Source organism: Buteo buteo, chromosome 17 (genome assembly GCF_964188355.1).
Source record: "Buteo buteo chromosome 17, bButBut1.hap1.1, whole genome shotgun sequence".
In the NCBI taxonomy this organism is placed as follows: Eukaryota; Metazoa; Chordata; class Aves; order Accipitriformes; family Accipitridae; genus Buteo; species Buteo buteo.
Window position 1 is genome coordinate 27581735 of NC_134187.1, and position 24360 is coordinate 27606094.

The following is a 24360-nucleotide window of genomic DNA, read 5'->3' on the forward strand; positions in this document are numbered from 1 at the left end:
TAAATACCACTCTTACAATTGAGCCAGGAGGTCAGGAGTTCAGATCACTGGGTTTCAGGTTATGTCCTGGCCTAAAAGCACAGCATGATTTTATACAAATGGAGCAGTACAAACCACCTTCCTTTGAGGTAAGAGATCAAGCTTAAGTGTCTTTTTTTAAAGCTCTATGGTTCTATGGGGGTGGAGAAATCCACGGAATGTTTCTTAAAGAGAAAGGAAGGGAAGGAAGGGAATAATTCAGGCATCCTGATCAGCTTGCCAATTCTAATTAAAGCAGAGTCTCTATATGAGCCAGTAGTCCTTATTACATCTGTGCTAACAATGATTTTAATGTTGGCTTTGGTTAGGTAAAAAATAAAGGATCAAGTCTCTTAATTCAAGGTCCAATGAATGTGGGTCACTTTTAGATTCATCTTTGTATCTTAGAAAAAGCGTAAACGTAGTTCTGGGAACAGAAGAGAAAAGAAGAATAGGAATCACTGAAAAATCTGTAAACACCTGCTTTTCTTTCTGAGAATAAGGATGCAAAGTTTTTTTTTTATTTCTGTCTGAACACTATTAACGGTTCAGTTTGTGGCATCTCTGAAATGACTACTTTTCCTACACTAAAAATAACAGTGTTGTTTTGAAGGCTATTAAAATTTTTTAAGATCCTGTACAGACATTGCAATGTAGAGAACGTGCTCTGTATTTACCATAAACGCTTTTGAAAGATAGTTAGTCCTGAAACGTAGTTTGCAAAGCATTCTAATACTGATACTTACCATATGGGTATTAAGCTGCTCTTTTGCTGTTTCTGGTAAGCCTCCAACAGGTTTTGATGCCAACAGCTGACGTTCAGTGTCTGTCAGCCATTGCTGCATATCTTCAATTTCACCATGGAAACCTTGGGCCTAAATTATACCATATCATTTTAGAGCTTACTTAAATGTTGTCCATTCTAATACTAGCTCAGAGACAGAAGTACACTAGCAACACATTTAATCAGATATTTATATTAATCAAAGGAAATGAAAGAAAAAGAAAACCAAAGGAAAAAAACAAACCAAACTTTACTCTAGCTCAATCCAATCTAAATGATAAAACCAAACCCAAAACCTACGGAAATCTTGAAAGCAGGCTAAACGAGCAACTGTGAGATCAATGTTTTCCCTGAATAACATATCTATACAGAAATTTTTTGCTTTTAAAATATGTAGGCCAAAAGCTGAAGTCTCAATTCAGCACTATAAAAGACAGTGGCCAGCTGTGGAACATACAGCTGGATTCAAACTTTCTCCAAATTCAGGAGTGTCTGTGTTAGGACTTTAATTTAGGCCAACTTCTAATACATGTATCTATGTATTTCATGTTAAAAAAACCACTTTTTTTGAGTTATCTCTTTATTTGATCATTTTCTGTTCACCTGGATCAAGGCACTGTCCAGCTGCTGTTTCCTTTGTTCTGTTTTTTCCAACACGTTTTGCCAGCGCTGATTCAGAAGTTCCAACTTGCTCTGTAAATTACTTGCTTCTTCAACAGCACTCGATTGAATCAGGTCATTTCCTGCTTTCTTAACTGCTTCCACTGTAGACTGATGAGCTAAAACATCATTTTGTAGCACCTACAATTGTAACACAGCAAGTATGACTGGCCATGTTGATAAGTTATTGGATGAAGGTAATTACAGTGACTGAGCTAGTTCTAATCCAGTGACAAGGCAATAGTTTAATATCAGGACAGGTATTAGCAATTAAAGCTAATAAGTAAGGTCTCTTCAATCAAAAGCAGTAACAGATCATTCTGCCAAAATGCTACATTTTATTTTTATACCTTGGAAAAAATAATATATTCCTTCTGAATACATATATTTCTTTCTGAAATTATGAAAGGTTTCTGGTACTGCTAGTTAAGAATTATTTCTTCACTTTCCTTAATTTGCTACATACTTTAATAGGATTTTTCTTTGGTTTTGAGGGTAAGGTGTGAAAACAGTATTACATATAGTAGTACCAATTGCTTGTGGAGCAGTAGTCTAAGAGAGTAGGGAGAGGAACAAGAATACTACGTGCCTGCTGTGCCACACAACAACTTGACTACCATGACATCTCGTTATGCATTTCAGGTCTACAGCTTGTTTTCCCATCAAGCTACCAGGACACTTCAGCTGTGCTAAAAGCTGGGAAATGATTGTAATACTAACACCACAAGAACTCCTTCCACCTGGCTGAAAACCTGTTCTCTCCAACCACAGTAAAGCCATAAAAGGCAAAAGTACACTTGGGAAAAGGATGCTGTTTTCAAGACAGATTTAAAAAAAAAAAAAAGGCGCTTTAAAATACCAGATATAAAGAACAGGAAAAGAGAATATGCAAAATGGTTGGAAAAATGAAATGTACTCTAAGAAATTCAAGTTTATGAGTGCTGTCTTGCATGGGGTCTGGTTCAAACTCACCTCCCTCAAAATGCTAGTATATGGAAAAATTTAAAGCTAAATACAAAGGAGCTTTTAAATAAACTATATAGAGCACTTGATGAAACAGCAAGTCACAAGTAGCCCTTGTATACAAAACATGCATTACATTTGCTTTAATTCTTCTAAGCTAAGCACTGGAAGATATTCATTACTTTATTTTCCTAACAGGGTGAAAAAAAGGGATATTCAAAGAAGCACATGCATCTTCTTCCTTCCTTCCTGCTGAGGCTCACTAAGAACAAGGTCTATTCTTTCCAAAGTTATTCAAGATATGGATGTTTTTCCAGGCTACCACAGGATGCACTACTGTGTGAACTTTCTAACCTATAAATTATGTTTTATGAAAAGGAAGTAGATTTGTGTTTGCTGAACTCCTTCAGCACTGAAGGTAGATGAAGTCATAAACAATGTCTGGATGCTTCTTCAGTAGTAAACCACTTCTGTTTGATAAGAATAGAAAAGGTTCATGGAGTGTAAGCTGTATTTTTTTTTTTTTTTTTTGGAAGGGCCTGTTTCTAACAGTAGTCATACAGGGCATGTAGATGTTTTACTCTGCTCGAGTTCCAGCTGACCACACAAAAGGCTTCAGAAGCTGCATAGCTACATTAACACAAACAATGAAAATGCCTTAATTATCTGTGTATTCTCAATTTCAATCCATTCTCTCTAAGTCCCAAACTGACTCTGAACACTTTTTACATCACATGCAGGCCAAAAATTACGTGGCAGATTTAAAGGAGAGGATTTATGAGGCTGGTTTGAAATCTTCAGGCCTAGAAAGAACACATCATCATGAACAGCACTGAGTCTCACAAAGAGCTAGAGAAGATCTCTTGCTCCCGAGATACTCTTCAAAATAAAGGCACAATGGAAGCATTCTTCCATGGGCTCCAAAGTCACAATAATCAGTAAAAATAATAAAACAAAAAATAAAAAATTAACCCTACATTGTATGTATCAGAGAGAAAGACAGGGGCACGGATACCCTGAAAGTTTGTTGAGACTTTCAGAGAAGCATTCTCCATGTTAGTTGGACCCAAATGAGATAAAATTTTGCAGAATTCAGAACCAAAAATCACTATTTTCTGAGAAGAAACAAGAACAAAAGATGTGCAATGGTCACATGCATTTTGTGAGACCTGGCCTAAACAGAACTAACCAAGAAGTTTATTGCTTTGGGGTGAGTAGCACGTTCAATAACTTTTGAGTTCCCTTGGTCAAATGAAGGTGAATGAAGGTGGAGACTAGGGTAAGCCGCTCTTTTTGGCAAAAACCTATGCCACTTGCATGGCATATGCAAGGAAGGAAGGAATATGGAGGAGTAAGAGGAAAGATATTAGTTACTCCAAGCCTGCATTTCAGCTATAACTTGCATCTTGAAAATCGCTATAGAGAATTATTTATCAGTGCTAAGTTTTACTACAAGACTCATCATTAAGATAAACATCAAAAGAACATTTCAGTTAATATTCATTATAATTACATACATGGTGTTTGGCAAGTTCAATTTCAATAGCCTTGGGGTCTCCACCAACAGGTTTCTGTTCATTCAGCAAGTCTTCTGTATGCGTCAGCCACGTCAGTAACTCATCCAGGGCATGCTGGAACTGCCCCAAGGCTAACAAGGCACCTTCCAGCTTGTGCTAAGTAAAAATAAAATTAACAATAAAATGGTTTCACAATGCTATTGAATTGATTACACTACCATTAGTCACCGCAACCCAGAGCAGAGTCCATGCATGACAGCATAAAAATCAGGGAGAAACAGTTATCCAACACAAGCAACTACTTTATAATTAGAGCTGAGTTAGCAATTCCCTTGTAAAGCCTTACATTCCAGGCTTAAATTCCTGACCTTCGAAGACCCCATGTAACCAAAGCAAAGCTTGAAAGTTTTCTCATCGCAGATATGACAGTAGTTTTTCATCACTTAAAATATAATTTCAATATAAATGCAATTTGATGCATGATCTTTTTAAAACCTCTTCTTTGTTGTGAAATGATTCAATTTAGAAAAAAAAACACTTCAAAGAACTGCATCATTAAATCTCTTTCACTTTGATAATTTAATGAAAGAGCACTGAAACAGTTTAGTATTAAGTTGTTTGGGTTTGTTTTTTTTTAAAAAAACCCAGCAGTTAGTATTAGTTTTGCACATAGAAACATGTTTTCAGCTGCTACTTAGGATGTCATCAAATAACCAAAATGAAGTAACAATGATTCGACATGGCACTGCTGACAGAGGAAGTGACAAAAACATACTGCTAAGGGTTTAAAAATCATAAACCAACTCATTAAATTGTAAAAATCAAATTCTATTTTATATAGCTCTGTAATTTCCAAACTAAAAGAAATAAATGTGTAAACTGATATGAACATCATACATAATAAAAAGCTTTACTCAAAAATCTAAGTCATGAATAAAGCCCCCACCTTCAAGTTTATTTACCTGTCTATTTATGATTTTTTCTTCTAGGCTGTCCCACATTAGTTTGAGCTCTGAGAGAGGGTCTTGAACAGTGTGCTTGTCACTCTCCTCTGTTACCTTCTTCAGCAATAGTTCTGCCTGATGGTTCAGTCTTTCCATTTCTATCTGCTGCTGATAAGCTTCTGTCTTAAATTGCTATGGTAAACAGAAGAAGAATACAAATAAATATAACACAAGTAATGATCTTCTTGAATATAGCATAGTACAGCAATATTTACAATACTAATGCATCACTGTCAACTTTCATAAATTTGGGGGTTTTGTCAAAATACTTGTAAAACACTGATAATCCAGACAGTCCCAGCTGACTGAAAATATGCAACAATGTCTTACTATTCTAGCAGATATCACTAACTGTGACCAGAGGATGACAAAGACCCCCAATAGGAAAGCATTCTCCAATAATATCCCTGGTCTGTAAAAAAGGCAGAATGTATCCTGACTAACTTCTAACTCTTGTGATTGTGATAATATAACAACTTTAACCTTTAAACAGAATTGTTCTTCAGAAGAGCTGAAAAGCAAATTTTCTTTAGTAGAACACCCTCTTGTACATTCAACTTGGGCAGCAGTCTGAATGTAGCTTGCACATGTGTGTTCTTCTGAAATACGTAAGATCATGGTTCATTTGAAGTTACATCATAAAATAGATAGATAAACAACCTGCCCACAACCAAAAAAAAGTAAAAGTGAGCAACAAACCCAAGGATATTCCCTGATCGTTATACATCCCTGTTTTATATATATAGCCTACTATTTAAACATTTAAAATGAAAAGTTTGCAATGAAATGTTATTTGAAATTTTCATACAGATTATTTTTTTACTAGAAATTGAAAATTGCTTTTGACTCTTGAAAAATACAACAAAATACTAAACACAGAAAAATGCAGACAGATGAAAATATAAATGAAATAAATTGCTAGTTCATACCTTAAGTTCCTCAGTTTGCTGCTTCACTGTCTCCAGATCTGTTCCAACTGGGGACATAGATGCTAACTTGCTGCCAGCAATGTCTACCCAATCAAATATTGCCTGAAAATCACAGTATGAAACTGAAGCGTGAGCAGAGAAATAATGTCATCTTTGAAAGCTGTATTAAGTAAGATATCAGAATTTTTTACAGTATTGCTGTGCTCTTTGAAAGAAAACAGCTTTCTTCAGTGAAACCTAGGTTTCTTTGCAGTACAAGGGATCAAATATTAACTAAAATATTCCATGTAATGGTTAAAAGAATGTACATACTGCAAGACAACTTCTATTAGCAGTAATATTCTGCCAGTACTATTCATGATCTCTACTTCTTGAGTAAAATCAACAATTTTTATGAATACTCTGGAAGGTAAATAAAAGACAAACTCTGTTCGGTAGTCCTTTGGAGCAAAGATGGAAGGCGGTAGCTGAATGATGACACACTTTAAATGATGACTATAAACAAACTTCTTTTGAAGGATAACGTTATCTGTGTAACGAACATGGAACATGACCCATTTAGTACATGTTAGTGAAGGGCCATAACTAAACTTCACTGAATCTCCATCAGATAATGCATTTATAACTTTAAAAAACAAATGAAGTCTCCCCAGTTCTGAGGCTTTGTGGGTACTTCTTTTGCTCCTGATATAATGCAGAACAACCTCAAGAATACTCCACTTGCAGATTGAGAACAGCTTTATCAATCTGGGTAACTGCATATGAGAAAAAACACCTCTGCTAGGCCCTTTTCCTCCTGCCCGCTCTCTGTGATTCATTACAGAGAAAGGCTTAAGATGGCTTGTTGGAGCTGCCCACTGCTACACAGCTCCTCGAGAAAAGGAGAACTACCCCCAACAAGCTCAACAGGATAGGCAGCTGCAGCTAACAATCTGCCCACAATACTTTTCATATTGTCTACTGAAATGAGCATAAGGCATTTAAATACAGCTCTTTCACAAAGTAGCAAGCTTGTAGTGTGTACAAGGTACGGCCACAGGAAATACAAAGCACTTGCACCAATGGCAATGTTCCTAATGTAACCCTACAAGTCAAGCTCTGCGCAATATGTACATAAGAGAGCTTGGAGAAAAATACATAGTGAGGGTGTGCTGGAAAACAAGCACATTGCATTAATTTTAAGGAGTGTTCTGCTGCTTGATCTGCACTGAACACACAAGCAACTGCCCTCAGAGTCATGGGAAACTCTGATTTTAAAGATTTGATCAAACAAGAAAGACAAAATTCCACTGAGCAAAAAGATAGTTTCACAAAGTCTGACCACATTTGGAATCTTTTCAAATGTTTCAATCTTCTAGCCATTCAATGACAAATGATGAGGCATGCCACACAGCCAAAATGTGCAAAAAAAAAAATAAAAATACAGCATATACAGAGAAAGGTATCTTAAAAAAAAAACTGCTGGAAAATTTACCTACAGATTTAAAAAGTGAATCATCATCTGAAGTATTGTGATTGGATAAACTACACTAAGAATTAATATAATGGTTCAGTAACATGTCAGCAATATTTTTTGCTTAAAATATTCAAACTTCAATATTTGACTTATAAAAAAAGGTGGAATAAAACTGAAGTTCTTTCACTGTCCTCCACTGAAAGAAAATAGCAGCAAGTGAGTATATGAACCTGTATTCTGTTCCTTTCAGATCACGTAAATGTGTCACAACTTCAACTTGCCTATCATATGAAGTCCTGACTATCACAGGAAAAAGTGAGCCAGATTACTGTGAATCTGTGTGGTATCAAAAAACCTCTGCTTTTATCAGTAAATAAAGGGACATTAATTTCAAATCTAAACGTAGTGCAATATATGAACAACTACATGAGGAAAACAACCCAACAGATTTATTCTTTAATGCAAAAAAAACACAAACCAACCAACCCTGAGAAAAAAGACCTGCCTACTGAAGAAAATAGTCACTATAATCAGAGTGATACATTACTTGCCACCTACCCAATTATGTGACTTTTTTACTACAACCACAGGAAAGTCTATTGACTCAAGATTGGCTTAGGTATACCACACCATCTTACCTGCAGTCCATCTTGGTACTGAACAGCTGCCTGCATAGCTTCAACAAGCTTATCCACCCGTTCTTTCCACGTTTTGTTTAAGGCATCCCAGGCAGAATTCAGCTGCAAGCAAGTGCAATTTACTCCAATGGACAAAAGAACTTTACTGCTGTATAATGTGCATTCACTAATTACATGCTGATCAATAACACCAAGAAACTAAGCACGAAGAGTTCATATTCATTCCATATTAAAACTCTTGTTCTCCCTATCACTGCATAGTTAGTTTCCTTCAGAATACACTAAAGGTACTGGATTTACAAAAGCTGTAAGCTTCAATACTGATTATAGAATATTTTTATAAACATTGGGATTGTAGTTAATATGGGAAATAATATTATTAAATAATTTGGAGTTGCATCATTATAAAAAGGTAGCTTAAAAGAAATGTACATTGCTGAACATTGGAGAAATTAAAAGTACTCTGTAGTCATCCAAACAGGATTGTCCCAGTTAAGATGTCTCACTTGGAATAAACCAGATATATCTGAAATTTATTCTAGCATTACTTCTGCAACAAGTAGCCATCTACTGTACTAATCTGTGAGTATTTTTTACAAAAAACCTTTCTGTCTTTTACAAGAATTTTAACCCACAAATCGATAAAATAAAATTGTCTGTACATTTTAATCTGAGTCAAGATTCATTTACCTGAAAAGCAAACTTTACTATAACGTAAATGCTTCAGGGTTATTTTACTTTCGCCACAAAATTTTTCTTTTCAAAATTTGTTGGGGGCAGGGGGATATATCTATTTCAGCTGAACAAGCATCTAACTTATCAGATGTTAGCATCTGCATTTCCCATACCTCATCTATACTCTTGTTGACAATAGGTTTGTCAGGCTCTCCACAAGCAGCTCTAAGTTCAGAGCCAAGGCTCACAACTGCTTCTAGTTCTTCCTGTAGTCCATCAATTTCTTCTTTAGCAGCCTACAAAGAGAAAAAAATCCAACACTGCTAATACTAAATTTAATAATCTATGTACAACTTGCTTTCAAGATAGAACACGGCAGGATTCCACCTTTGTTTTCTTTAAAGTCACTTGGACTTACAATTGGATGCTTAAAATATAAGCATCCCTTTGCAGTGTCAGAGTGAAATCAACTGACGTCAGTCTAAATTATAGCAATGTTTTATCATGTCATTTTGCATGAGATGGAAAAAATAAACAGGAAGTTTTAAATTGGATTTCTTTAATCAGAGTGTTTTCTTTTGCAGAGGTTATCATTCAACCTTCAAATCTTTAACTATCAGCATAAATAATTACAGGCTTAGAGCATAATACATAGAGCACAATACATCTGTACACCTTTCATTTAGATGTTACGTATTACTCAGGGAATCTAAAGTATGTATGACTTCTAAAAGTCTTAGTGCCATGCTTATTATATACATGTTTATAAACAGATATGTAAATATAATGACAGGCACATGTTGCATGCTCATTGCAATTAAGCACTGATACATGTTATTTACCACAGACTCTCGAGATATCATTATAGTAAATTTCTATACAATTATCCCTCTTGGTCTCTAAAAAAAAATATTCTCCTGTGGTATTTCATAGTAATTCTGTCTTTTCTCTGCATACTGTAAATAAAATACTTCAAATCAACAAAATTCTTTCTACTGACCTCAGCCGCTTCTTGCTGTTGCTTGACTACAGATGGGTCAACTCCAGGTCCCTCCAGTTCTCGAATGAAGTCTTGAGTATCTTTAATAGTAGCTACAAGAGCCATATGATCACACCAAAACTTTTCAGCTAGTTCCATTACATCCAACAATTTGGCCTCCCTTTCTTCAGTCAAGGTCTGGATGTCTTCCCAAATGAGGACCATTTGGTCTAATTTATCTTGAACAGCTAAACAACAAAGGAACTAGATTACTACCTTGGCAAACAATTCTTGGCCATAAATCTCTCTATAGTTCTACAGCAGAAACATATGTGTGCATTTTAAAATTTAGACTCTCAAACTGTTTCTTTACAGGACTCCTTATAATATTAAGTGGAAACAACCAACATGGCCTTTAAAAATAAAACAAAGGTCATATCCATGATGAATTATTTTAAACGAATGCTTTGCTTTTATTAAATCTTTAGCAGCTTTTTCAGAAGAACACAATCTTCAGATCAGTGGTCACCAGAAATGAAGATTTTTAAATGCTGCAGCTTGCTGCATTTCCACTACATGAAACTTTCCTCAGTCTACTACCTTTAGCGGATATATCCTTATCAGCTCCTTCTGAGCGAGCAATCATTTCCTCCCCTCTTTGTTTAAGCGTCTCATACACCGGCTGAAGTTTTTCCAGATCCACTGACACGTTCTTATTTTCACTAATTTGCTCTTTAATCTTCTCAACCTCTGCTGAGATCGAAGGTGGCTGCCTCAGACGTTCAACTATGCGTTTCAGACTCTCCAGAGTTGGATCTATCTTGTCATGAAACTGGGAGGGTGGTAAAGGACAGAAAGAAGTGGTAGAGAAATAAAAAAAAAAAAAACAACTGAAAAATGGCATCTGAAATTCTCTTGGAAAAAGGTCCTTTAAAATTAACATATTTAACATCTCTATTCAATAGATATATGTGTCACTTGCAATATCCCCCCTTGTGGTTCTTCCCCTCTTTTAATATCTAAATTACAAAAACGACCTTGCAAAATGGTACTTCCTCTCAGATTTAAGAATTTTACTGTGAAGCCTGAGTTTAGTCCTAAGGCACTCTATCTGAAGATATGATACATATGGCAGAATCTACTTGCATATAGTCCTGCATAATTCATACAGTAGTTTGTACTTTATTTTGAAGAGCCATGGCTTTCTGATTTCATCATTTTAGAAAGATATTTACCTTTATATTAAATACATACATTTTCATATCAGGACCAACATACTGGCATACAACCACTGATTAGGATTTGATATGTAAGGTCATTCAAAAAGATGTTTGTTAGCATCCAGATGGTGCTTGTTAGTGCAGTAAAGGTACATTACCTTCTACAACTAAAAGCACACAACAGCATGTATTATGTTCACCCACATTTCAATGAGCCCAGGTAGGTGCCCTGAAACTCAATTACAGCTATGTTAACATGGTTCATCCTTTGGTACAGGTCCAAAGTTAGCCTTTACTATATGCATTTGGATGCAGAGAGATTCTTAAAAATATCTCACCACCATGGCCCTTTCAAATTACAGAAATTAATTAATTGTAGGTGCATTTAATGATCCTCCAGGACCTACAAAAAGCACTCTTGACTACACTTGAGAAAGGTGCTAGAAAGAGCACAGCAAAACAAGATCACCTTATGTGAACAAATAGCTACATCCTTTCTATTCAAAGGAATACAGGCAATACAAATGTTAATTACCTTTTCCAACTATACAACCCACTTCAAATCAGACTCTGTGACTAATGTTATGGACTCAGTGTTTTTGTTAGAAGTATGAATACCATACAAGCCAGCAAAATGTGTTATGAAAGGCAAGTAGCCTTCCCACATTCAAGACTTCCAAAAAACTGATTGTGGCAACAAAACCTTACAAAAGTGATAAAACCTGAAATTAAATTGGCAATATTCAGGTCTAATTTTAGGACATATATATTATATTTGTTGTCAGTACATTCAATGGGCCTCCTTGTACTCGTACTTCAATGAATGAGACAAGGTGTTTTAGAACTTAAAAGGAAGAAAATGCAAGTCAGTACAACCTCTCATTCTGGCTATAAGTTATGTCCTGCCTTTGATACAAAATGCAATTTAACATAATTTAAAACCTGGAGAGTTAAATAATTATTCTTCCAGGACTATCTAGACAAACATTGACACAGACATCATAGTACAGAGCTCTGATAATATATATTTACATATCTTAATAAAAAAAGGACATTCTATAAAATTACATTCTGGGCATTACAATATTTTGCTTTTCCATTTGCATATACATTTATGTATATAAAATGAACCTTAAAGTTTTGCATAAATAATTAAGTATGTTCTCAACATCTGATTATTTTCTAGATTAAACCTATATTATCAAACAATGCATTTTTATTCCTGCTTTCTGTACTTATCTAGTCCAACACGTTAATGTCTACCACATACAAAGCAGGGACCCGAATACTAAATAAATGTCTTGATTTTCAAATATGCAGCTCCAAACAGGGGGAGGATCAACCATTTATGATAAAGAAAAACACTGAATCTAAATAATCAGGCATTTTTCACAGGCGTGAATAAGGAAGGTGTTTAGAATGATTGAAAGTATAATATAATGTCTATGAACAGTTCAAAAGCAAGATGATATCTGATGTCACTTTTTTTCCTCAGGTTCTTAAATTCAGTCTGCAGGGGCTAGGAATATGACAAGTACAATGACCTATGACAAAAATTATTTAGAATATAGACTTGATGAGAACTTTAAGGTGTATTTCTTTATTTAGTATTTTAGACCTGAGCAGAATATAGCACTTAATTTCCACCGAACAGAGAAAAAGGGGAATTTCCTATAAAAACAGCAGTATAGAAAAAAAGTATTTTTAGTCAGGTTTTTGCATGGGTTCATGGACACAGTTTTACTGAGTTCTTTTATGAATTTGGGGTTGAGTAAAAGAATTTCAGTTTGGGTTTGATGACAATTAACCCAATATTTAAAAGTCTCTAGAATGTGACACCTAACAATACTCTATCGAGGTTCACTGCATAGGCTGAGGAATCTGAGATACGAAGCTTTTGTGGACTTGATCTGAATTTTATACTTATAATGATGTTTTGTGAGGTCTAACTTTGCTCGCAATACTTCTATGTAACAGTTCAAGCATATCTTACATTAAGTTCTTGTGGGTCTGCAACAAAGAGCAAATGCTATTACCACTACTAAACTCCCCTCTAGCTCCATTGGTAACAGACTGTAACTAAGGCTGTCAAGTTCTAGATATAACTATACTCAAGTTAACTGATCAACAGTGACATCCATATACAAACAAAGCATCAGCTAGTAACAGACCAGCAAGAGAAAATGGAATAAAGTGAAAATAAAATCCCACATTTTTAGACCAAATGTTCCTTTTTTCACTTCAAAATTAAGAAGCAGTAACATTTTTCAACTGCGGAAGTAATAATATTGACCAATATATAAAATTATAACCCCTCAAGAAATAGAAAAATCAATGCCGTAAGCGGTGATAGGGACATTCACAGGCCATTAGGTTGAAAAATCCAGATAAAACAGCAGTTTAGTCTTGATATATACATGTAAGATGACAATGTGTATCTTTCCATTTGATTGAATCCAATTATACTTTAAACTTAAATTGATACCTGGGTACACTGAGAAATGGCTTCATCCAGTGCCAGTGCTCGCTTTTTGACATCTTCCTTAATTTTACTGTAAAGGGTGTCAGCTGCCACGTATTTCTCTTGGATAGAAAAACCTTCTCCTGGGCTCAGCTCCAGTAACTGAGGCCCAGTTTTATTCATCTTATCTATATGAGGCTTGTGCTCAGCGATCAGCTCACGCAGTTGCTATAACAAACGAAACAACTTATCAGTTTCTTATGCTTGCAGCACCATATTACAGCTGTCCACACTTCTAACACATCCAGCTGGCAAGAAATTCCAAACAAATACCCTTCGTCCTAATGTAAAGCACAAATAATATCAAATAAAGTTAATGACTGCTCTGCCAGTGATAGCTCCCATTCCAACACAAGAGCTATCCAGGCATGAAACATCACAATTAGGGACTCACTGGAAAGGTCTGTGCAACTCTGCTGTAGGATGTATGATTACAGGTAAAATGTAAGATGCTAACTATGCATATGATACTGGCAACAGACATTCCCCATCATATTTAGTACCTATGACAGAGATGGCAACAATATTCTAGACATGTGCATAACACCACCATGTATATACTTTTCATGTTGGTATTTGTCACTTGCCCCAAAGCCTTTCATTGAAGAACATCACAGAAAGAGCTACTGGCATTGCAAGATTATTAACTCAAATTATTCTTGATTTAAGAAGAGGAAACTAGCACAAGGAAGGGTCAAAGAAGTCTGTGAAAAGGACAAGGAAGACTGATCAGTAGAGACCTACCAACCTAGTCTTGCAGTCTCCCCTCTGGCCACAAGACCCCTCTGTCTTCACAACAGCACTATTATTTAACTGACACAAAGTTTAGCAAGTAATTAGCAAGTAAATTAAATTTCACCTCAGCTGTCTACTCCCTCTCATCATCCACTCCCCAAGTAAGTCAAACTGTGCAGAAGACTCTGCAGAGGCTTGTGGAAGTGAAAGGTCACAAGGTGTCTTCCAACTTGCCAAAGGATTTTGGTTTAGTTTACTTGCACCCGTAGATCTGACAAAAGGGAAAGTTTTTTTGCGGGAGTAGCCTGATCCTTCTATCCGGTTTTATTTATTTTCTCAGCTCATCCCTCCCTTTTCAGAAAAATCTCACCATCTGGTGAGGCACTGTCCCTCTCGGTGCTGTGAACTCCACGTGTTTCTATCCCATAGCCCCTGTGCAAGCACATGAGAGGCACATACTCTGTTCCTCCCAGTTCAGAGTTTGTTTACATTAATGAAGACATAGAAAAGGGCCTGTATCAGTCTCAGTGTAAATAAATCCTCTTCTCTTCCACTAAGGTCTCTCCCTTAAAAAGAAATCTTGACACTGGCTTGCTTACTTGCTCCTTCCCACAAGAGGAGAGGTTGAGAAGATTGAAAAGACAGTGACCATGACTTTCCACAGTCCCCTGATGACAAAATAGCAATGAAAATACAACTCCCCCTGATTCTAGCTACTTACTGAGAATGTAACTCTATTCGTATACCTTGCAACAAGAAAAAACATTTATTAGCAGAGAGGAGGACAAGGTGAAACTAAGAACAGATTGAAAGTTTTTAGAAAATAATTTTGTGTGCTTTATTTTTGTGCACAAATAGATGATTTGACACAAGGCCACATGCATGCGCATTTCTGCATCCAAACCTTATGCTACTACTCTGCCCACAGCTCCGTTCAAACAAAATTGACTGCATGTTACTCACACGGAATCAACTGTATGAATTCCATGACTTGGAACAAAGACAGTCATCAGTAAATACATCAGAACAGAAATGTAAAGTGAATATAGAAAACTGTTTTCAATTCACATTCAGAACCTTTTTTTTTATTATTATTTAATAGAACAACAAATGATTTGGTCTTCTCCATGATCTATTGGATAAACAATTCCAGTAAACAAGTATTTCACATCAGATTACATGTTAAAATTGCCTGACATTAATCTTCGACTTAACAAACAAATCTCAGCTAATGGCATAGCCCAGGGAAAATGCAAAATCAGAAGCTCATCTGAAGGGCCTCTCATGCAAGCAGAGTAATTAAAGTAGATGAGGAACAATCCTGCAAGTAAAGCAAGCATGATTTGGTTCACGGTGACTAATCAAGATAGTTTGTAAAGCTCATGTTATATAGCTGGTCTTAATAGAGCATGTTTGTTCATTGTGGACTTAATAGGGAGACAAACGAGTGAACCCAGTGTTGACCAGTACATAAGAGTGGCGCATCTTCATTAAGTGGTCTCAGAGTAAACAAGACTTTGAAGCTAGGGTTCATCCCATCTAACTTAAATCACTTTATTGAGGCAGCTCAAATAAAAAAAACCTAGTTACTCTATGTTCAGTAGGGAGAGACGGGTATCTCCAGTACCAATACAGGCTTTGCATGTGCCAAAACATGCAGGTTTTTAACCTTGGTGAGATACATCTGATTCCATGTGCTACTAGTAGCCATATATGAAACATACTAATTTTTATCCCAGCTGATTATTCCTCCATCTGAAGAAACCCCATATGGTGGCCAGCCTACAACACTGTTGCCTCTATTTTGTGATGTTATGGTAAACAATTATTTATTTTAATTATTACATGACAAATGTACTTGACATGAGAAATGATTATGGGATTGGCTAGAACCCAAGCAATCAATTCTTGGCCCCCTAATTGTCCATCTTCCTGGCTCAGCTAAGTTTAGTTCCAGTGATACCAACAAAACAAAAGCCAATTTTTTTACACATACATAAGATCAACATATGTGTATATTTGTATACACACTATACACAAAGGCAGTATTTCACTTTCAGCATGCTGACAGCAGGTACTCCAGTCCTTTAGATAGTCATGTTACACTTTCTTTTGTTTCTTGTTACAATATCCCATGTCTGTTCTTTCTGTTTATGGGTTTGGTTTGTTCTAATACCGACATTAATGTGTACTTTTAAATATACTTCTTAACTATTAACTTTTGTGTGCTCAGTTCTCTCACTACAATGGCAATTTTTTCCCCTTTAGCCCTCTTTTATGCTTATACATTGTTTGCTGCCTTCCCCTTGTTTGCATGAACGGTTTGGGAAACAGTAGAGGCATGACTGAAAATGTATTTATTTTGTATTATTGTTTTAATTAATTCTTTTTTCAACAGAAGCATAACTGTCTGGGTTTTCAGCATTTAGCAGAGTACCTCACAGTTCTAAGCAGAATACTACTTGGCTTTTGCCATTAGTTTTTCAAAACTGGCAAAATGCTTACCCTATGCTCTTCTTGTTGTTGCTTTAAAGTTTCATATTCAAGGGCTGGCGCAGGAAGCTGAGAGATTACTGTTTCTGTTTCAGTTAACCATGGCCAAAACTCTTCGTAAGTCTCCCAGAACTGGTTAACCAGAGACTGAGCCCGTTCCAGCTGGAGGTTTCTCTCAGAGTTCATTTGACAGACTGCATCATATTTCTGTAAGAGGCTTTCCATTTTTTTCTGTAAAATAATATTAACAAAAAATCGCAATGCATGTTTTTCCACATGTCTATTACCTTAATTTCTAACCAATCTTTGATAATTATAGCACTAAACCACAGTGAACCAAATTTTAGTTTTGATAACGTTTCTACAGTATCAGTGTTTAAGGTAGACAGAATCAATATTGTGGGAGATCAGAATCTGGCAGAGTACTTTCAAAGTAATTATAGCATATTTAATGATATTGATATTTACAAATAACACTTTATCCATAGGGCTTCCAAATATTGATATTTACAAATAACACTTTATTCATAGGGCTTCCAGTCAAGCTGCAAATGATTTGACTGCAGATCTTAGCCCCCCTTCCTTACTGAAGACACTTATCTTCAGGGACACTTGGCAGAAACTAAGTTTTCCACAGCATTTCTGAATCAAAGCATCATGAACAATACATAAAATACTTTTTTTTTTTTTTAATCTGGCAAGCAAAGAGGGTATACTGCTGTGCTTGTAGCTTACAAACTTGCAACAGAAACCACAAAACATTATTTTCCATGTTAGCATACATTAATTAATGAGGATATTTTACGATTAATAATATGATAGAATTACAAGATTTAAACATTACAAAATCTACTGTATTTGGGCATGTGATAACAGAAGAAAGCATCAACCAGCTATACATTTTTCCTGTGGAAGACTGCCCATGTTATCATTTTTATGAAATATTATATGCAACAATGCACATAAATGCTAGCCTTGGAAAAACTAGACATATAAGCAAGCCATTGCATGTGAAGTAAAGAATCTTCTTTGGCAGAACAAGCTATCCTTTCGTTTGTTATGTCTTGCATGTAAATAAGTATAGAGATGCTATCCAAAGGACAAAACATAGCCCAACACACAGATATACAGTATTTTTGACAAATACAAATATTTAATAGAGACTCACATAAAACTTATCTCCCTTATGACTACAGTTTCATAGACAGAACATCTAATCTATTTGAAATTCACTTAAGACCAAATCAGATTTATTCAGAGATCCTGCAGCAGAGCACAATTAGTGAAGTATTGTTGTTGCAGGAGGGTGGTCATTGGAAGGACTAAATTTACACAACATATCCAGCCTCACTGTCATTTAGCAAAAAACCCCCAACTAACCCATTCTTAAATACCAACATGAAAAATCTGTCTGTATATATATACAGCCCTAACATCAGGCTGTGTGTCTGTGTGCGTGTGTGTGTGTGTGTAACAAACAAAGGCATAAGAATGCCTTTCATGGGCTGTGTTAGTCAACAAAATGGAATAATTGGTAAACAAGGTCTACATTGAAATCAGCAGAAATGAAAGATTCACACTGAGGTGCACAGCCATGGAATCCAGCACACATGCCCACAGCGCCACTGACCCAAGAGAACTGGGGAAGATAAACAGCCAGATTCCACACACACCATCCCAGATGACTAATACCTGTTCACTCAACCATCTGTTGGCTAAAATACTATTTACCATGGATAAAGATGATAAATGGGGCTCCAAATTAGTGTCGGGCAATGAAACAAGTACAGTGTTTGCTCTTTGGACGTCCTGAAGGAAGGAGTGATACGCAACAGCATTTCTTCTAGTATTACAATCTTCTGTCTAGAAGTGGCTGTAATTAATGCTTTTTCATTAGTTATTTAAAAGAAGACACTATAGGAATCCTTCTACTTATATATTGTCTGCAAATCTACTGCTGTAGCTGCAATTTAAGGAACTTTACCTTCATGGTCTCTTTCTCTTCTTCGGTGCATGTGTTCATAATCTTATCCCCAGATTTAACAAGTTCATCTATAGTATCTTTATGCCTCAAAATCTCCATGGTAAAAGCCTTGAAACACAATAAAAATTGGTCAGCAAAAAAAACCCAGAGTACATGGAGCAAAAACTATTTTTGAAGTGCATTATGATGGACTGAAAATTAAATCATGCCAGTACATTTTCTAAATGGAGAGTGTGCCGGCCAATAATTAACATGACAGTTGGAAATGCATTTCTTTTACCTTTTGAACTTGTAGCTGAGCTGTGGTCTGGTCTTGCTCAAGCCTAATATCACCTAGAGACATCAGTTTCTTTTCTGTTTCTGCAATCCAGGCAAATTCAGCATCAGCTGCCTGATCAAACTAAATGAGGGAGACATGAATTAGTTCAGCGGTTCTATAGACATGAAATTAGAATGACTGTTTGAAAAATTTTAAAGAAGATTAAGAAGCATACTTTTGAATTGTTAGAAAGATAGTGGCTCACTTTCCATATGAGGTTTTTATATAAATGAAATACAAAGCCCAAAATGGTTCTGAGGGATTGTAATACAAGCAGATTAATTCATAAGCGTGACAAAGCAACAGAAGCAAATACATTTTTCCGAAGCCTACAGCTCTCTAACAGACGTAAGAAAATAAAGTGTTATAAGTCCAGGATTTTAACTAGACTGTTTATTTTCATTTTATTCTACTTTCATGTCTCTTCCATCTCTATGTTTATTATTACTGCTACTGTTGCAATTATCCTAAGAAATAGTTGTTTGATGTTATCCTTTTAAGATTAAGAGCTGCTTTGGTATTAAATGACAAAGGCAAACCAATCACAATTCAACTAAATCAGTGGAAAAACCTCACTGAATTCAGAGAAGAGAGGATTTCATCCGAAACTAGACCTTGGATTAAATGCAAAAATTCTCTGGGGCATTTGGGTGCAGCCAATCCTTCTCCTAAAAGATTAACTTTTGACTACCATTAGTCAACACTTAAATGTTTCAGAAATTACCTCAAAGCACTAAAGTAATGAGAGTATTTAAAGGATCTATTTCCTACTACTTTGTGAAGGAGACCATGAGATCCTGAAAAGAAGTACATGGGGATCTAATGTAAGACCAAATTTAAAAAAAGAAGTCATACATTCCCTCTTCAGCTCAAGCTTATAGGCATGTATTTTAGCACACACACATTGCAGTACTCACAACATGGGCAGCTTTGAGCTTGAGCCACAGAGAATATTAGATGGGATGATCAGATGCACAAAATGGTCACCATAAAAACTACTAAGAACTTATTTATTTAAAACTCTGACCTCCACTGCAAGTAGCTGAACATTAATATGGCTGTGAGTTATTGTGGAAGTCTATCAGGACATTTTAGGTCAGAACCTCCTACTTGTGTTGTTGATACCCACACTTTCCTCAGAAGTCTCTTTCTGACCACTCTCAGTCCCTCATCTTTTAAATCTGCTGGTCTGTGCCTTTGTGCTTGTAGACCATGACAGCCCTGCTCCTGTAACATAGCTGGAGTTCAGTTTAGCCACACTAAATGAGTCTTGTCTTAGTGCTTAATCATGAGTCACACAAAAACAAAAGAAGCAGTTCTGAGATTTCATTCTTAGTCAAACTTTTTCAGCCTTTATATCTGTTACATGAAAAAGAGCATAAACATTCTTTTTCACTATATACCATTTCTCATCTAGAGTAAGAGAAAGTAAGTTTTGTCCTAAATATTGTGACTTACTAATAGAAAGAAAGGTATGTTCTGAAACAATCGGTACTGTAAAACATTAGCATGAAGCACATGCATCAGTGGTAGTTAAACCCTGGCTTTAGAAACTGCAGTTCACAACCAAGCTCTTCAGAAGCCCATCTATTTATGATCCAAATGAAGGAAATTAAGCAGGTGATTTCAACTGTGTTAGATGTACAAATTAACTGAAATGTGACTTCCTGATACCAAATAACCATGGGTATGTATGTAATATTGAGCAAATATTTAATGGAAATAACAAAATCAAGGCATGGCAGTGAAACTTCTAGGTTACACAGCATCAAGGAAGGACAGGATTCTAAACTCTGTTTGCTGAGGGTATAGGATTTCCAATTTGTGATGCTCAAATATAACATTAAGAAATAAAAAGCACAAATTGGTACTCTCTGCATCCAAAGTTTGAAGGATTTTCTTCTCATTGAGCATGACAGTTATTTATTGAGCCCTGAACTTCACTTGAGTCACTATAAAATCATCTATTTCATCCCCACCTAGTTTAACCAAGCATAGTTCATTGTGGTACTTTTTCTTGTAACCAGGAATGACTGACTTCCGAATATGATGACATTGTGATTTGCTCTGTGAATGCTTTCTAAAGCACTCTCTGTGGCTACTTTAGAGTGAAGAAAAAGTAAGCCAAAAGTAGAACCTGACCTTCTGTTTCTATGTAGCACTCCTTCACTAGGGTAAGACACCAACCAATGCCTTCAGTATTGAGAAATGAAGATTAAAACATGTAGCTAAATTTATCTCTAGGATAATTCTATCCATGTGGGAGCATTTTGCCCAGGTACTTAAAAAACAGAACATTGCATTAGTTTATTGAGCTGTCCAGCTTCCATTCACAAATGAAACAATATGCTTACCCGTCCATACCACTTACTGCATTTCTCGCCTTGGCCCAGTAACATCTAGCACGAACCCCATCAAACCATCATATTCTTAGTGGCTTTGTCCTCCACCCAAAACCTTTTAACAATACAGGCACTTGAACAAGTTGCCACAGGGCAAGCTTACAGAGCACTAGCGTCTCCAAAAATATTTTTTATTTTGCATGGTTATTCTCTGACCTAAATGGAAAGTAGCTTATCCTTCACTGGAAGTGTGTTACACCACTTGATATTTATCATAGAATATAGTGTATAGGTGTATATTGTGGTGAATTGGGCTAAAGTGGAGGTTAGGGGTATGCAGGACTCATGTGCAACATGCCGTCGCAACATAGGCTAGTGGAGCAGCAGCTCTGGACCTTTTATGCCTGGACCTGAATCTGCTGAACTTGTGCTACAGGACGCACATACTCACAGAATTCAGAAAAGTTGCAGAGCCAACAAATACTCTCCTATCTCACCTTATCATTCACTAAAAAAAAAAAAAAAAAAAAAAAAAAAAAAAAACCCACCCTTCATTTTTGAGTATTTGGTTAATGAGGCAAGGTAATATTCATAGCAAACCCCTTAAAAAGAAACATGACGTTATTTTTAACCTCAGTTACAAGGAGGTCTGAGTTAGTTGTCAGCCTCTTTTAGTTGGCTTGGAGCAAACTTTGAAAATATACACACATGCTTTCTCCTTGTCCTGTTACAACTGTTTACGGGAACTATAAGCAGAAACAGAAATCTCCACCAATATTTTTATGCCTGAACTGTAGGCAGACACTGGAAAATTATGTTTCCCCGATGTATTTATAAGCAAGCTTAAATATGGGACTATTTAGTAATGAAATCAGAGTGCCAGTTCTCAAAGTGTATGCATATATATATATACACACACACACCTCTGTGCATGTATAGAAACCTCCACATATTAAATAACTCAAGTTTTGAGCCCCAAGAAGAAAAGCATTGTGGATATGAATAAAAGCAATTGTTATTTAAATCCTCCACTACAGCTTGAACAAGATGATCCAGCTTTTAATTGTGTAAAGTACAGAGGAGCTAGACAATCAGCTGATGCTAAAAGGTGTGGCAACCCTAGTGATTTCAGTGTTGCATCCAGTAAAATTGGCTGCGGATCTGGACCATATTTTACTTAACACAACATGACCTGCAAAAGACATGGGCCATTCAAGTTCTTACTTAACCAAACTCCCATTTAAGGAGCCACAGGTTAGTCACAACAATTTTAGCTAGAAGACTGATGTTTGTGTCAACAAAAAGGCAGACAACTACAACACTGTACAGATTAGCTGAGTTCTGGGATTCATATCTTAACAGCGGAGTCCCACTGCATTCAAAAAGGGCCTTTTGTGGATCAAGTACAACAAACTCTTGGCAACACTGTTAAAGGACATCTTATGCTCAGGTACGTGTGGCCAGCAACTCTTACGGCCCAAAGAACAGTTTTCAGTACCTGCTGGGATCTCAGGATGGCAGCATCAATCTCATCCACCTTCTGAGAGATTGTGTCACTCACTAATCTGTAACGCTCGTTGTCCTCCGTTATCATCTTGTCAAGCCCCTCTCTGGCCCTCCACGGCACCAGCTCCAGGAAGGCACTGCCAATTTCATTCAGAGTGTCCAGTAAGCCTTTGTTGTTCTTTGCTTCCTTTTTCAGTTCCTGAAAAAGGCCATTTGAAGTAAATATGCCAGCATATGAGCTGAACACACACAGCTTGGAAGTTTTTTAATTCTTTCAACTACTCTATGAGTCGAGAACTGAAATGTTTCCCATGCAAACCAAAGGGATAAATTAGCACACTTATTTTCAACTCAGTTGTATTAGCTTTTTGATACTGTAAACTGTTTGACAGTAAAGTGGGTGATTCTCAAATTTTCTACAGAATATATCTTAAATATATTTCTTCAGTCAGTATGACAGTCTGAAATTCTTTGTAATTTTGTAAGAGCTGTTAGTACTTAATGAAGCAACCAAAGAAAATAAAACTAACGTATATTCTTTGCAACCTGCAACTCCATAAGGAACTAAATCACCAGCAAGTGAAATCAGGCATGCAGTAAAGCAAAATATGATAAATTCAAGTGATTTATTAAATGAGCAAAGACTGGATTAAATTCCAATCAAATCATCACACAACGCTTCAGGAATGAGTTTTTACCTGTACAGAAGCCCCCACTGCTGTTTCATTTCTTTATATATATATATATAAGAAATTTAACAGAAAGATTTTTTTTTTAGCTTCTCCCGAACCCCACCATCCAGTTTATACTACAATTTTTCTTTTGAAATAAATATTGTTAAACAAGATTAGTAATATATATATATATTTAAATGCTGACTCTTTTTATACTTTAGTTGTGACATGGATAAAATCCTGTAAAGAACCAAAATAACTTTGTTTGACAACTGAAGAGTTTTCCCAGGATTAGGTAGCTGCTTGCATAAAAAGGAAATGTTGTGCTTCTCTTGTGCTAAAAATAAACCTCAGCCCAGTTTCATAAGTGATTATAACAGATGACTCTGGAAAGTGAGTTTGATCCTTAACTACTGTTACATTTAGTCAAATGATCTGATGCCAAAATTAGTTATTCACAAAGCAACTTCATGCCAAACATAAGTTAACACAAAACCTAGCTGAATAACACAGCAATAAATAATTCACAAGTTCTAAAACCTACTTTTTGTCTTTCTTGTACTTGGCTTAATTCTTCACCCTTTGGTATTTGAGTTTCATATGAGAGTAACTCCACCTCCACTTTGTCAAGCCATTTGCAAAGCTCCTCGTGAGTTGAGTGAAGTTGACCTGCAAGCTGCAGAGCCTGCTCTAAGGTCTTGGATACATCATAACTCAATTTTGTAATGTCTTTGTATCTCGCTTTAATGCCTTCCAGTTTATCTTGAATTATTACAACTTCATCACCTAAAATACCAGAGGGATGTTATTTCCTGTGATCACAAATATTTAAAAGCAAAAAAAAACCCCAAACCCAAATCCCAAACCCCACCTATTGCAGAAATCTCAGTATTTAATATATAAAATAACCCAAACAAGATGACAAGGTCAATCCTCAACCATT

At 36.0% G+C, this 24360-nt stretch overlaps 1 protein-coding gene across 17 annotated transcripts in view; it reads right to left on the reverse strand.

Moving 5' to 3' along the window:
- DST (dystonin) overlaps nt 1-24360 on the reverse strand; it is a 307609-nt gene that overhangs the window by 36611 nt on the left and 246638 nt on the right. For all 17 annotated transcript variants that reach the window (XM_075049328.1, XM_075049347.1, XM_075049329.1 and 14 more), the window contains 15 exons: nt 23962-24203; nt 22736-22942; nt 18857-18976; nt 18577-18684; nt 16605-16823; nt 13329-13532; nt 10224-10455; nt 9645-9871; nt 8818-8940; nt 7970-8071; nt 5876-5977; nt 4905-5078; nt 3943-4098; nt 1406-1603; nt 765-893 (listed from right to left, as the gene is read on the reverse strand). In XM_075049328.1, the coding sequence (XP_074905429.1) occupies nt 765-893; nt 1406-1603; nt 3943-4098; nt 4905-5078; nt 5876-5977; nt 7970-8071; nt 8818-8940; nt 9645-9871; nt 10224-10455; nt 13329-13532; nt 16605-16823; nt 18577-18684; nt 18857-18976; nt 22736-22942; nt 23962-24203 (2543 nt within the window). The remainder of the gene's footprint in view (nt 1-764; nt 894-1405; nt 1604-3942; nt 4099-4904; nt 5079-5875; nt 5978-7969; nt 8072-8817; nt 8941-9644; nt 9872-10223; nt 10456-13328; nt 13533-16604; nt 16824-18576; nt 18685-18856; nt 18977-22735; nt 22943-23961; nt 24204-24360) is intronic.